Here is a 15,875-nt window from a genome sequence, read left to right on the forward strand (position 1 = left end):
ACATACAGCTCATTTTAAAAGGATTACAGTCCATCCCTTATCTTAAAAAACTGCATATACTATATCCGTAATTCATTTCTCTCAAAACCACAAGGTAATTCTAGAGATAGAAAATAAATGAAAGACAAAATGATTTCAGGATAATTTCTGCTGAGCTCTAACACATGCCAAACGGTTCAACAAATATTGAACACCATCAACCACAAGGGTGTTTGCTGACTTGCAGGTAAATTAAAGTGTATCTCTGTTCACGGTAGTTTGAACACTTGCTGACTAAATGACTTTGCGTTGCTAAAACTTGAATCAAACCATTTACCAGAACAGTTACTACAAGTATTTTAACAAATCTATTCCCATCACTCATCGGTGAACTTCCTGTTCACAGCGATGCAGCAAACTCTACAGTCACAGTGAGCTTCGGTAAAGATATTACAGTTCCTCCTTTCCTAACAGGATGCCTGTTTGCCACCTACGCTCAGAAAGAATCCTCCTTTTCTGTAATAACAAATGTTATTGAGGAATTTTAGTGGTACCAAAATTATTAGCAGTAACTAATTGTTGATAACAACAGGACCACCAGTCACTTCAAATCCATCTGCTGCTCTTGCCCTCCGTTCCTGGGTAATCACTACCCACAATGTGCTCTCACTAGGAGGAAGGCAGGTACATATCTATATCTACATACATATAAATATATATATATACACACACACACACACACAGAACTAGTAAAACTACCTTTTGCAAGACAGATCAGCTGCTTAATTCAAAGGTTATTCACTTTGATTTCATGGTGAAATACAAAGTAAGGACCTGGACAGTTAATAACTCCAAGATGACTGCACACATTAGCAGAGTTGTTTATTATACAGAGATATCACATTATATTAAGCTTCAACTCTGTCATTCTTCTGTTCAATACGCCCTCAACTTGCCAAGTTATTCTAGCAACTTAATGAAACTAGCTATAAAACAAGATACAAAGGAGTATTTTCAGAATTACGATGATCAACAAATAAGGAATTTCAGGTCCAGAAGGAGCCATCTGTCCTTTCAGTGGCAGAATCAATTCTTAGAGGAGGACAAATGTAGATTTTTATCCTGTGATGCTCCATTAAATGCCTAAGAGGTGTGCTGAGATAGGTGTCACCATAATAATCATAATAAATGTCCCTTCAGGTTTGTGAAAACCAGCATGGAACTACTGGGGCAATCATTAGGGATGGTTACTGATGTGTCTGATAGAGAGCAATGACTAAACTCATACTCAAGAAATCATCTTTTGATGTGAATAATTCTTCCTCTTACAGCCCCCTCTGAAATCCACCTCATTCCTGTAATCCCAAATGGGGATTATGGACAAAATAAAAATGGACATTTCCTTGCCCTCTGTTCCCGTGTAATCACGCATGTAATCACATTCCCGTGTAATCGCTATCCCCAAGGAAATGGACAATTCTTCTCACAGAAATCACCAGGTCCTTTCCCCAACTCCCTTATCCAAAAATGACCGTGTTTCTAGCCTGATGGGATTAAAGTATTATGAAATAATATTAACACCACAGACATCTATACAAATACTTTTTACAGGTGTATGTATACGGACATGCACACACATATTCTTTCTCTGTGCGCTTAATGGATACACTTTAAGGATCTTACGGGATGAAAGCTGCTTTATAAATGTAAGATATTACATATCCTAAGAGACATCTACTTATCCTTTATGATCTTGCTTAATGTTCTACTAAATCATGTTTAGCCTGTTGCCTTCCCTCTTATATCCTCATTTACTACAATGAATTTTAAATTTAAACCTTTTCCAAATCGTTCCCTCAAATGTTCCCCACATCTCTGGAGCAGATTTCCCCACAAACCTGTGAAGAATCTCTGCAGAGAAGCACATAACATTGGTATAGTTTCTCCATGTCAGAGTACTTCAGGTTGGACTCAGAATAATAACAACTTGAGCAAAATTATGTCAGTGCAGGATGCATTTGTCATTCTTCCACAAAATGTGAGTGGGTTTTCTTTGTTTATTTTTTTTAATAAAGGATAGTTAGCATCCTAGATCATAAAAAAGCTAATTCAATTCAAAAGGTCTTCACATTGCCCATCTACCATTCACACACTCATAAAAATGTTACAGGGGCAAGAGGTAGATAGGTATTTTCTTGGCACGCCGGGGTGAATTTTAATTCAGCCAGGAGACCTGAGCAATCTTTGAACAATCTCTCTCTCTGAGAGATATGGGAGCTTTGCCATTAAGTCTTATGGATGAAGGATAAGGCCTAAGTGTATTTTCAAAGAAAACAGAATAAAATTGGTTGCATTCCAGGAGCGTATTTGGTTCTGAGCTTCCGTAAAAGCCTTCAATTCACGCCAGAAGCCCAGCAAGCAACAGCGAAAAGGGCCTGTGGATGGCATCTATTACGGCAGGGACAGCAGACAACTGAGCACACTTCAAGGGCTGGGAGGAATTACGATTTTAGACCTTTTTTCCCCCCTTAATGAGACGTGTTCATTTAGAAAATTTTGGCCTGTCATTTTTCGTTAGCCTGTTGATAATCTGGAATAATTAAGAAGGTTTTATTTTGTTAAAAACTCATTTCCTTTCACCCTTGAATCACTGCTAAACACGTTCCGTACTTGTCTTAGCTCCGCTCACTACTGAAAAGCAGAGTCCCGTTTCCAGGATAAATACCTCCGTCGCGCACGTAAAACGCGAATGCAGATTACTGAGAGGGGGGAGCGCAGACCATTCACAGAAGCCAACGCCTCCTTGTTTCGCAGTCAATTATTCACGCTTCCAGTCTATAAGACCATTTTTCTCTCCGTGAGCAACCGAGCGCCTCTCTCATTGCCATGCTGCAGCCGTGCGCCGAGGGAAGGGGAGTAGAGCCAGCCCGCGCGTTTGATCCGAGCCTTCCCGCAGGCCGCGAACGAGCTTGCCCGGCGCGCTCGGGCTGAACAAGAAGCGCTAAGTTAATGAAAACCACGAGCGGCTCACGTCCTGTACGGTATTTGCTCTGCTATTCAGCCCGACGTGCGGCTGTTGCTAAGGCAACTGCTGCATCCCTTGGCACCATGATAACGGGCGGATAAACGGCTCTTTGTCGGAGCGACGCCAGGGCCTCCGCGCGCGAAACCCCCGCTTCTCCGGCGGGGGCCATTTGCAGCGGGAAGCCGGAAAAAGGAGTTGGGCCCAGGCCGGCGGGAAGGCACGAGGCTCGCGGCGGCCCCCGAAGAGTCCTCCCGCCGGCGGGGAGCCTCGGCCCTGCCTCGACGCGGCACCGCGGGACCAGGCGCCTGCGTGGAGCGGCTGAGCCCGCGTCCGCCGGGGTCCGGTTTCTTCAGCAGGTCCCGGAGCAGGCGGAAGGATAAAGAGGAAAAGGAGCCGACCGGGGTTTCTGGGGAAAAGAGCCGATTTCAGCGGCTCAGGAGGCGCCTTATCTAAAAGGAGCTCTTTGTCGCTTCCCCACCGCTCGGGGGCTGCCCGGAGCGTTTTTATAAAAATATAGCCAGAAAAGAGGCAGCTAAACGAAGCGACAGAATGACCCATTGAGGAGAACAAGCTCTTGCTTTCACCGACTTTAATTAAGATGTGGTCTGTGAAAGGCGCAACGTAGCATTGCAGGGGGGAGAAAAAAAATAAAAAAAATTACTTGCGTACTTGCATCCCTCCACTGATGATTAAAACCAGGGAAAGTCATTTAGCAAAATATCATCAGCACGCAGGTATCAAATTCTGAAATGACTTCGGCTTTTTATAATGCATGAAGTCCAAGCCAATAGGTGTCACGAAGAACACAAGTAAGAAGTATCAAGTACACTGTTTCATGGATTATAGGGAAACGCTACTCTAAGTTTTGTGACAAACTGAGTGCAAGAGTGCAAAAATGAATTTTTGTTTGCACTTTAAGAAAATCCATGTTTATATGCTTAAAGGACACCCTCATGTTTAAAAGGAAAATATCTCTACAGCTTTTCTGAAAGAAATGGTATCGTACATGCTGTTTTGATCAGTACAATAACTCGTCATAACTGCATTACATATATCGACGTACCCCTGTGACTTACTCTATTTTATGCCTTAAAATTAAATGCAAAACATGGTCTTTTATTTATGCAGTGCATTCCTTTTTGCAGCATCTGGTGTATGCGAAACGTAATAACATGAAACTCTTCTAGCCTGTTTGCCAATTTCTCATCTAAGAGTCCATCTTCATACTCCTGTATACTCATTTTCAATCCATTTGGAACTCTATTCCAAACTGATACATTGAAAAATGCTAATTTACATTAATGGGAGTGATTGTTTGCTATATCAGAGAGGCTGATTTTTTATCTTATTTTCCAAATAAATTATTGAACTGCCAGATATCTAAACTTAACTATTCACTTCCTTGCATGAATATTTTTTCTGCAAGAGAACCCTGATTCATTACAAGATTATTGATCCTTTATCATCTATTCTAAAGCAGAAAGCTATGCATGTAGGATTTAAGGCTCTAGGCAGTTTTTATCTTATATCAATAACATTTGCAACCTCTATACTGCAGGGATAAAGCAGAGAGAGTAAGACACAAACAAGAAATATAACATTTAAATCCAAGGAGCTTAGTTTTATTATTTCTGTTTGATGCTTTAGGAAACAGAGGCACAGATTGGAAATGATGTGCACAAGTGTACCCAGCAAGGCAGCGACTTAGCAGAAAAGGGAATTTGGGTCTGCTAAGCGTCTAGGGAAGGTCCGGGCCAGACCGCCTCTCCTGTCCCCAAAGCAACGAGCATACCATGTCACTGGGCTTGAAAAACAGTATTTTGACAAGGGGAAGCCACACGCCGCGTATCAGACCAGCCCCTTGCGGTCAAACAGACTGGCCAGAGTAGCAGGACTGCAGCAACTTCATTTCCTTCAGTCCGAGCTATTGCGGGAAACGATTTTAACCTTTCTGCATCTACAACACGCTGTCTCAGGGTGCACTCCTCCCTCTTATCTCCTCTTTTCCTCCTCCTTTGCCTTTTCCATCTAGTGCCTGAAAAGTGTCCTGAGGGTTTGACAGTTCCTATTTAATCATTTCATCCTTCTGTATGGAAGACTGCTGAGCACCACACAGCGAGGTCACCGCCAGCCGGGCATTTCTGAATATCTGCTTGCCCTCTTATCTGCCTTGGTGCCAGACTCCCGCTATCTCGCCTTTTTTTCCCCCCTCCTCCCTGCAGTGTCTGTGATGTTGCAGCAAATAAGGTTCTAAATAACTCCCTTTGCTGGGGAGAAAAAGGGCTGAATTTGCCAATACGCAAAAAGCCTGTCTGCAGAGAAAGATTGTTTCCCAATTTTTTCTTTTAGTTCCCCATGTACTGACAGTATAGTTATTAAAACCACCATTAGATTACAGAAGGGGAGAAGGACCAACAATAATTTTATTTAGTCTTGGAGGACACAGCTTCAATTCCCAGCTCACTTGCTGCATTTTGCAACTCGCAAATTGTTACGAGTCTCTACAAAAGATTGGTTATACTTTCTCCCACAGTGTCAGACTCCTACAACACTCAGACATGACAGAATTTCCAAATTTTGGTTGTCCTACTATTCCTGTAAAACTAAGCAGGGACCAGGGACTACATGAGAAAAAATTTTAAACAATTCCGTCCCTTGGTTAACTATACTACACCAAGATTTTCTTTCAAATTTTCTTGCCTTTAAAGGACTCAGCAGAGGTGCGACACTCTCCCTAGCTCACTTCTGCAGTGCGACCTCTAAAGTAACATCGTCATTGCCACTCATCGGCTCAGAGTTTGCCCCCTACTAGAACTAGGATTTTTGCAAGCAATTTATTTTTCCACTCAGTACCTGAGCCCTAACAATTCTATAAGCTGTTCTGAATGAGCCCAAAGTTGAAATGTTGGGAATCAAAATGTCATTTATTAGCATCACCAAGCACTCAAATCCACACGTGTGGAAGGGCACTGAGCAAGCACGGGGCGAAGCAGAGCCCGAGCGGGGGCCGCGCGGGCCTCGGCAGCGCTGCCCCGCGGTGAACGCAGCGGAGCTCCCTTTCCTCCTCCGAGTTAAGCAGCGTTCGGGTGGCCAGATGGTTGACGTGTGCGCGGGCACACACATAACCATAACGAAGATGGCACAATGATCTTACACGTCTCACTGGCCCACGGCAACTATTCTGTGCACTTACACTTCATGGGCTTCTCACACAGCAACCGGTACCGTTTTGTGGCTGCTCCCTCTGCTCTCCTTCTGGTCTATTGGTTCAGACAGATTCCAACAGGCCTAGCCAAAACCAAGGGAAAGGGGAACTAATAGCAGGGTGCAGAAAGGAATCTAACTGCAGACTGAAGCGTATACAGACTAATGCTCTCAGCACCTACAGATAGCATAGGCACTGCAGGCACTCATGGTTTTAACAGTGGTTTGCAGAAACATCCAGACATAGAAAAGGCAGCAGTGCGATACCTGCTCTTCTGTCACCAGCACTTAGACACAGTTCTGCAGCCAGAGGGCAATGGACATGTTGGCTGACGATGCTGAAGAACCACATTCACACATTACAGTCGAGGCAACCCTACGATGGCAAGCTGTAGGCTCTGCAGAGCCCACATGTCTCTGGCAGAAGAGTGAGAAAGCATGTCTTCTGCACTCAAGCAGCAGAGTTAAATAAAAAGGTGGTATTCTAGCAGCCACGGACTATATTATGGCCATGAAGGCAATTCAAGTTAATCACATAGGTCTGATCAGTGAGGCCAACTGGAATCTTCCTGCATCTTCAGCGGTAAAGAATCACGTCCCTCAATCACTAGAGTACCAAAAACATTCTGCACACTCCAGATTTCACTTCTAAATATTTCCAGTATCTATGTAAAATATGGTTGGGTGCAGTCACCCTTCAAAGTTTTAGGAATTATGCTATCTCTTCCTAGGCTCAGAGCTGAGGTTATCCAGGCTGTCAGTCAGCGTTAGAGACCGCTGTTGTCAGTCATTTCCAAACATGCTGGGAAACCACAATTAGAAACATTAACAATGGGATTTCACAGATGGAGGTTACGCACTTTCAGAAAAGAAATGGCATTTACTAGCAATAGGGAAATATTTAAGAACTACTTATCCCCTAATTAAACAAGGTACCGTACTCTAAGCCCTGAATGCTAAGCAGCGCTCCAGCGTGTGCTCATCTTCACCCTACAGAATTACGTTGAAATACTAAGGCTCCATCTGAGCATTTCTCAGCCAAGATGCCTTGCATAAACAGATGGAGCAGTTTTGCTGTTTCCATGCTGACACATTCAGACTGTAAAAGGAAGGATTAAGTTCAAATTTATCATAAAATCACTTCAGATAGGACACTGTAATCTTTCTATCCTTCTCAAGTATGACAAAGAAAGACAGGACTGTCTGTGTTATGTTTAAAATACACAAACAATAGCTGAAACGGGTGGTGAAACCCCTTTAACAGCTACAGAGCACTGACAGCAGCCCAAGTGGGGGAGCCAGCCTCAAGGACCTTCAATGTTCCCCTGAAGGAGGGGGATGATCCTCATTACACTGATTTCCCAGCACACAGCAATGCATCAACTAACTCCCAGTGGCATCGCAGACACCAAAGATCACCGTATTAAAAGGGCAAACTTCTAGTTACGAGCTGAATATCAAAATCCATAAAGAAGTGAGGAGTACACGTAGGGAAGATTTTATGAGGCTGCTCTGCAGACCCACCTATTGAGGGAAGACTGGCACGTGGCAGAGTAGACCAGAGTTAGACTGCTTTTCTAACTCTGTTGTAACAAAGTGGTTGGAAATGAATGCAGGAGTGGGGCCAAATTAGATTCGGCTTTTGAAGGGAGTCTGGTGATAACTTTCAACACTAGGCATTAATTAATATTGCTGGAACATTTTGAGGAGAAGCTACCCAGAACCTGAACATGAGGTATAGAGAAAAGCTCACTGATAAAGCTATGTAGCCAGTGCAAAGATATATCTGTTAATTCCTACTCAGAAGGTTAAGATCTCCCCCAAATTGTAACTTTTATACAAAATTGCCCCTTGAAGACAATGGAAGGGCTGCTTCTCTAAGAAAACGAGGATCAAATTGTCATGGAGAAACCAACACCATGAAGTTTAACTCCACATCTGCTGTCAGTGATGTCTCAAACTCCTCCATGGTTTCAGCAGTTCCTGACTGGGGAACATGAATTCCATTTTCAAAGTGTTTAAGCTTTCAAAACCTGGAGTGAAAACAAAATCGTCTGAACATTCTTGTGAACGCACCCAAAGGAACATGTCTTGCTAGCCGGAGCCATGGGAGAGCCAAGCGCCCTGCTTCTCCAAGCATAGTCTTCCTACTCTGCATTTGGCAGCGTGTGGTCCTGAATCCACATCTCCACAGTGTAAGAGACTCTCTCAAGTATGACTTTGTTAAAATTGAACTTTGTGAAGAAATGGCATATTTAAATAAAATTAAATTCCATCTAAGTGTTCTGATCAGCTCTCTGCACAGTTACACATTCTGATACTTTTTCCCTGCTGGCAATCTATATTCACATCTTGTGCTGCTTAAAGTGCAGATCAAAACCTCTCCTCCACCACGGACTTTGAGAAGTTTGTTCAACCCTTCCCCTAAAGCTAGAATTTTTTAATGGATGACTTAAGTTACACTAAGCTACTGTTGAAAATATAATGACAGGGCTGCCAGCTGAAAGTCTAAATACCAAAATAAGACAATAGATCAGTCATTCTCATTATGGCTTCTTTGTACTTCCTTGAAATTATAGGTCTGTAAAGGTACCAGGCTTAATTGTCTAGTAAGTCACTGTCTTGCCTGCCTCCTTCCTAAATGCCATAGCACAGAAATGAAGGCTATCTCAGATTTTCTTTTGTTACTCTCATGGGTGTGAAGTAAACATTTCAATCAATTTGTGAAGCACTTTTTCCCATACTACAAGGTTAGCATTACACTGTAATTCTGAAGCTGAAAAGAAAGGACATAGCATTCGGAGGGCAGAGAAGAACAGAAAATCACTACTGCAGAGAAACAGACAGACCAACCGACTGCAAATATGGGTCACTATTTGCCTGCAGATGTTTGTGCAGCTTAATAACTAATGGCACCATATAAGCACATCTATATAAAAATTTACATTCCACAGCCTCGACTGCATTCCCACATTCCTCCTAGACTTAGACCAAACATGAAGGTTTTGGAAATCCTAAATTACATATTTAGAGTAAGACTACAATTTTCAGTAATGGCCAAAGAATGATCTTCTGGAATAATGTACACCAGTAGAATCAGCTGATTTTGGTTCTCAGGCGCTTTCATTTTAATCAATTCTTTGTGAATATTCAGCATTTACACCTGAAGCCATATTATATCTTTTAATGCCTGGATTTTGTTCTCTGCCAAGAAGCTAAAACTGTTTACAGTCCTAGATGGCACTTAAATACATAGCAGCAGCATCTCCTTGGCACTTTCTTCTAGTCTTTTCTATTTATCTTACCTTTAATGCACCATGTTTTTCATTTGCTCCAACAATCAAAATTTCGGCCATATCCTCAGCATGCTCAGTCCGCGCATGGACAAACAAGGCTCTGCCAGCTTCTGATACATTCTTTAGCACAACTAAAGATCCATCGCTTTCCACCTTGAAGTCTGGGTTAGAAACTTCGAAGTTCAATTTGTTATTTCCCTGGCAGTCATCAAACACCACTGGAAAAAATAGAAGAAACAAGTTTAAGTATCTGCTTTGGAACATAAACTTCAAAGATTTTTAAGTTAGTGGCTTGTCTATAGATGTCAGGAAGAAATGGATCCAATCTAAGGGGAAAATTTTCAAAGAAACTTTATATTTGTGTGACTATAATTTCATAGACAATCTTACGAATACATAGTTTCAGAAGGATGAAGAGATTTTGACCATGCTAATTGGTGAGGTAAGAGATAAATTAAACACTCTGGACATGATTTTGTGACCACTCAAATCAAAAGCACTAAATGCACATTTAGTTCTTCAAATTGGGCAATAGCAACAGAGGCCTTGTCATTCCCCTCCATCATAAAAAAGGATTTCAAAAGCCTTTTCAGCTGGCAAAGTAGGTTTCAGATATCTAGTACATTATCCTTGGAACTGGTTGTTTACAGAATATTCTATTTCATATTCTATGGCAAGAATGTTATACAACAAAAATCAAACTATAATATTTTCTTATTAAATATTTGAATTCTGATATAATGCATTACCTGCACTATCAGTATAGCGAAGGATTTTAAGAACTCTTTATTAAAGAATAACAATAAGGTTAATAACCCTGTTTCACTTTACATGGAAGATTTTAAATATTCACTAAGGCTAGCATAAGAAGAAACATGTCTCTATAGCACAAAGGTTTGAGACTTTGCACAAAATACTAGAACAAGTATTAATGGTGTAGCCACTAGCCAATAATGCTAATCTGTCCCTAAAATATTTACCCATGTGTAAAATCCTTGCTAAGTGGCCCAACATCCACAGCACAGCCAGAACCAAACCTGTCCGGATAGATGTGACACGTGGGACTGCAGCACTCCTCTGCAAGGTGAAAAACGGAAAGACTTTCCCCTTCAGAGTGGGAGGAAACCACACTCACCCTTCCCATCTGTGCAAGTGCCGTGATCCCCAGGGTCTGGGAGGACAGAGGGGAGCAGTACAGCCACCGCACTCGTGGTGGGAATCCAGTTCCTTTTTCCTAGCTCTACCATACCATCACAACTTTCCCCCAGCTGATCTTCTGAAGAGGTTACAGCTGACCAAAAAACTCATATTTCAATAAACATATTGGTTTTTGAGGAGAATGTAACATCACCAAATATATTTGTTATTGGGGAATCAATGGAACACAAATAATTATTTTTGCAATGGTGGGGTTTTTCTGTCATCTTCCTCCCAACTTTTTTTTTTTTTTTTTTTTTTTAAGTAAAATACATTAAAAAAGTAACAGCACTGTGATTGTAATTAGAACATATTACTTCATTAAAAAAATTTACAGTACAGCTAACAAGCTACAGCTAGGATTCATTTTTCATCTGTATTTAACTCAACAGAAAAACGCATGCTAGTTTTTCTTTGATCCTTTGGCAAATTTAGGATTAGGCAGGACACAAGCTTCCTCATGCACTCAGCTCATGTTAGTCCTCTTAGCCATTATAGATTTATGTGATGGCTAGCTTTTAATTTTTTTAGATTGCTAGTTTTTAGGGTTTGGGGTTTTTTTCCCCACTTTTTTTTTTTTTGGATAGTTTTGCTCCTAAAGACCTACTGGGGTAAACAGGTACCCCAGCATTTGGATGCTGCAGTACTCACATGCTGCATCACAACGGAACCTCAGTTGCATCTAGTCCTCACAGAGGCCTTCATCACCCCAACCTTTTAGCTCCCAAGTCAACTTTTCAGGTTTTGATGTCTGAGAAAGATGTATTTGCATGTGGTTTTTTTGCAGACAATCTGTTCTATATTCCATACCTGCCTCTCAAGTTGTTACTCGAGTTGTTACTGAAGAATTTTTTTACTTAGCTGTATGTTCTTGCTATTTCAATTTTGTATTTCATTTCTATTGGATCTTTAGAAACTGCATTACATTTTAAGAAATGGATACAGACAGAGAAGCAGAGACTACAGACAATCAAAGACAATAGAGTTTACTGAAAATAAAGCACTTTCTGTAATTGTTTAAATTCATTGTGTATATTATCCTGTTGGATTTGGTTGTTTTCAAAGGGGGAAAAAAAAAAACAAAAACATTTCCCAGTAGTAGGGCTGGCCACAGCACTGCTGGGAAATTTCACAGAAATCCTCTTCATCAAGATGCCTCCAAGCCAAACCAAATTTTGCATCTCTTTCCAGAAATGCCGATTTGAAGCCGGAGCTGCCAGAAGACCTGATGGAAATCCCTTCTTCCTGGACATTCATTGGGATTGAATCCCAAAGTAGAAGAATCACAGGGGGAAAAGAACTATTGCCAGTTCCAGAATTCAAATACAGCTTTACTTTATGATGCATAATGATGAGAAAAGTTAAGTTAAAAGTTAAGAAAAAGCAAAAAATCCAAATGCCCCAAAATTCAAAAACTGCACAGAAGAATGTGTATGTGACACTGTTTGCCACATCCACAAAGGAATTAGGCTGAAGTGGGATTTAAAAAGAACATCAAGTTCTGAACCTATAGTCATGCCTGCCTATCATCTTACTGAGAAGCAGCTAAATTTTGGTCACCATAGTTTCTTGCAGGAAAATTATACAAGTACCTGCCAGATCTACTTCTGTAGAAGTTTTAAGCTTGCTTACACATTTTTAGTTAAATCCTGCCCCCATTTCCTCCAATTTACTCAAGGGTAAGAGTACTATCCCTGGATTCACAGTGGGATAGCAAAGCGGAATTTTGTCTGCACATTTACCATTTCATTGACTTTTGCTGAAAGCGAAAGAAAGTACAAATAAAAAAAGAAAACAAAAAGTTGTCTTTCCCCACAGCTACTGCAATCCCTGCAGACAAATCTATCCAAGTCTGTCATATCGCAGACTCCTGCTTGCAGTATCTTACACAGCAGTAAACTGCAGAAAACAGAATTTTGGAGCAGTAGCACGTTGAAACAATTTTACAATGCCAAGTCTGCATGACTGCAGTCTGCACCAGTGTCCACACTGTCCTACGGGCCTTGGCTGGTCGCTGAGACCAGGCAGCACTCACAGAAAGATTTCTGCGATCACAGTAGCAATTTGATGGAAGATTCTTTATTAACAAGCCACCCGAGTATAAAACCACCCGTTGCAATTTATGTTGCTGATATGACAGGCATTTTAACAGATTCACTGAAATCTCCTAAAGCTATCAACCCACAAAAAGACAAAATTTCCCTGTCACCACAAATGTGGGAAGTTGAAATTCTCTATTCTAATCACTATATAGATTACAGTCTTGATGAATTATGAGTGGATTGCCTTTTAACTTTTTTTTTCCTCCCTGTAAAAAGCAATCAAACAAGGCCTTAGGAATGTACCTTGTTATATTGAACAAACATGTCCTTCTCATAATCAAAAGGTGCTGGTGACCTACCAGTCTGTTAATACTTTACACCTGGAAAAATCTGGCATCTCACTGACAATTAATTATGTCAGGAGTAAAAAGTCTCCCAGTAATTTCAAAAAAAAAAAAAAAAGTAGTAAAGCCTAACGACTGTGACAAAATAATCGCTTAAAAACAAAAATGAGGGTTCAGAGCTGGAGTGTCACCCAGCCAAGTTACAAGCTACACAGCCTAGTACTTCAGACGGGCGATGTGGCCAGGAGTACATTGCTCCCACCTTGCTGCTCGGCACTCACAAACCCGCAGACTCCTGCATTGCTGCCATCTGGGTGCACTGCAGAAAGTCAAAGGCCTCATGCAAACTGGACACACAGAATCAGCAGATGTACTTGGATCTATATTTTACATTCACTTGGAGTTATGAATTTGGCACTTTTAGACCTTTCATACTTCACTCATCCATTGACCCTGATTTCTGAAACTCTGCACTTTTTCCAGGGGCAGAAGCAGAGTCACTTGAAAGGGGGAAACTGTTTTCTTACCGTATCTCATCCAAAAGCACTGATGCTTTCAATTCACAATTCTACCACAGAAACAAGAGTATTTGACAAGGTTAATAGCAAGGAGAGGGAAAGAAAATGAAAAGGCTCTGAGAGCTACTGATAGGTAGGAGAGAAATTAGAAGTGGGTGGAAGGAGATGAAGTGATCACAAGGATAGAGAGCAGTGAAGATTACTCGGACCAAGGGCCAATGGAGAAGAAACCGAAACAAATTGTTAAGAGTTGACGATAAGTGTAGCTTCAGATAACATCACTAGTTTGAAGCTGGGGTAAATCCGAACTTTATCAGAACCGTGATACCCCTGGACTGGAAAGACTGGAGAACTTCTCACAAGATCCCAGTTACATTCCCAATCACTCTTCCGATGGCCCCTCTCAGGAACATTTGCTTCCTTAAACTCACATTGCTTCTGGGGAAAAGCCAGTGCAGACACCAAAAAGTTACAGTACTGGGAGTGTGACTCTAGCACGGCCCATGCTTCCCTGCCCTGTTATCCCACACTTGTGCCCCAGGCACTCAGGGGACATCGGAGGAGTTTCAGCTTCAGCAGCTTACTCAGATTTCCTGCCTAGGGCACTGTATCTCTTAAACAAGCTTACAGGTTGCTGATACTCTAAAAAAATCTCTGTATACAAATCTCTATGTACAAGTTTAAGTGATTGATTAGTTCTCCTCATGCCCACCAAGATCAAACATGAACTAATCAGTATATGAGAAGCTACAGAAGGGTTTGGTACCATGGGTTACGGGAAGGTTCCATCAGGCAGAGAAAGCTTTCTAGCTACAAAAGGTATCTAACCACTAAGGGCATGCTGAATACCTATTGTTACAGGGTTTAATCAAACACAAGGTTAATCCAAAAATCACTCAAGACCAGTCTCGGTACCTGATCCTGCTTCAGAGCAAGACGATGGACTAGGTTGCACCTTGAAGTCTCTTCTAGACACACAGGTCTTAGATTCAATTCATTTTCCTGTGTATTCATGTCTACATTAGACCTATACATGTTAGCTTCAGTGAAGAAAAAAACTATGAAAAGACAGCAAACTAACCACTGTGTGCCCCTACACAGCCAACTCAGCAAGCTGCGTCCTGCAATCTCTCCCAGGGCTAAAGGAAATTTGGGTATGGGACTGACAGCTTCTGAAAACAAGATGAATAAGCACAGGCAAGGAAACAGAAAACAACTCAGAGTCCTACTGAGAAGATATCTAAATTATCACAACCATCAGATTTCAGGAAGATATGGACATCTCATTATAAATAAAACATCCTATTACAAACAGTTCTTCTAAGAAGATCTTTTCAGATTATTATTAAAATAATCCCCAATTACCCCAGAAGTAGTTATCAAAATCCATGTCCGTTGGATGGATATCATGTGCTCCAAGTCTACTAAGGTTCATAGAGAGAAGAGACCAGAACCAGAGCCGCTGGCAGCCTGCTAAACTAAAAAGGTTGTCTCCCAATATATAACCCTGTGCTACCCAGCAACCGTGGTGATGTCAGATGTTTGTGATGTACGATGGTGTTTATGGTGCAGTTGTGATGTTCACGCACTGGCCACATAAAGACAAGGTGCGAGTAAAGTTTCGAGATGAAAAGCAGAAAAAAATAGGCAGTATAAACATGTAATTGGCATTATTCATATTACTCAGCTGTAATATAACAGATTGAACAGTAGCCTGGTGAAAGGGTCCACATACATTAAAACCTCTCCTGTCCTCTTACACACACGCACACGGTGTTGGAGCTGAAGGAGTTTAATTAGATTGCAAGCTCTTAGGGCAGCCACCAATTGGTTGTTCTGCATTTATACAGCACTCGGCAAAATCATTCGTGTCTGGTGTTCCAGGTGCTAGAGAAGTGCAAAAAACTAAGAATAGTCACTGTTCAACTATACCCCCAATCTAAAGTGTGGGAAATGCTGTTCCAGACATGACTACGAAGTGGTTATGTCTCATTGTCAAGAACTCAATGGGCAATTAAAACAATGATCTAACATTTATTTACATGAAGGCAGAGTTCTTCATTTATTGATGCATATATGACTCTTCTGATGTTCCTAGTCATGCTCCAGCTGCCAAATGAACATCTTTATTGTGCTTAATATGCCATATGGTATGAGACAGGCTCCAAAACTCCATGCAAGCAAAATGAAAATACTGCCAAGCATCTCCCAATGAAAAACAACATGCATGTCACTCATCGCCCTCTGCTCATTTCTCAGCCTCCTGTACT

At 41.4% G+C, this 15,875-nt stretch overlaps 1 protein-coding gene across 3 annotated transcripts in view; it reads right to left on the minus strand.

Annotated features, from left to right (window-relative positions):
* Window positions 1-15,875, minus strand: part of CDH13 (cadherin 13) — a 534,614-nt gene that overhangs the window by 348,258 nt on the left and 170,481 nt on the right. For all 3 annotated transcript variants that reach the window (XM_067302424.1, XM_067302423.1, XM_067302422.1), the window contains exon 3: window positions 9,514-9,722. In XM_067302424.1, coding sequence (XP_067158525.1) covers window positions 9,514-9,722 — 209 coding nt within the window. The remainder of the gene's footprint in view (window positions 1-9,513; window positions 9,723-15,875) is intronic.

This window comes from Apteryx mantelli, chromosome 10, assembly GCF_036417845.1.
Source record: "Apteryx mantelli isolate bAptMan1 chromosome 10, bAptMan1.hap1, whole genome shotgun sequence".
NCBI lineage: Eukaryota > Metazoa > Chordata > Aves > Apterygiformes > Apterygidae > Apteryx > Apteryx mantelli.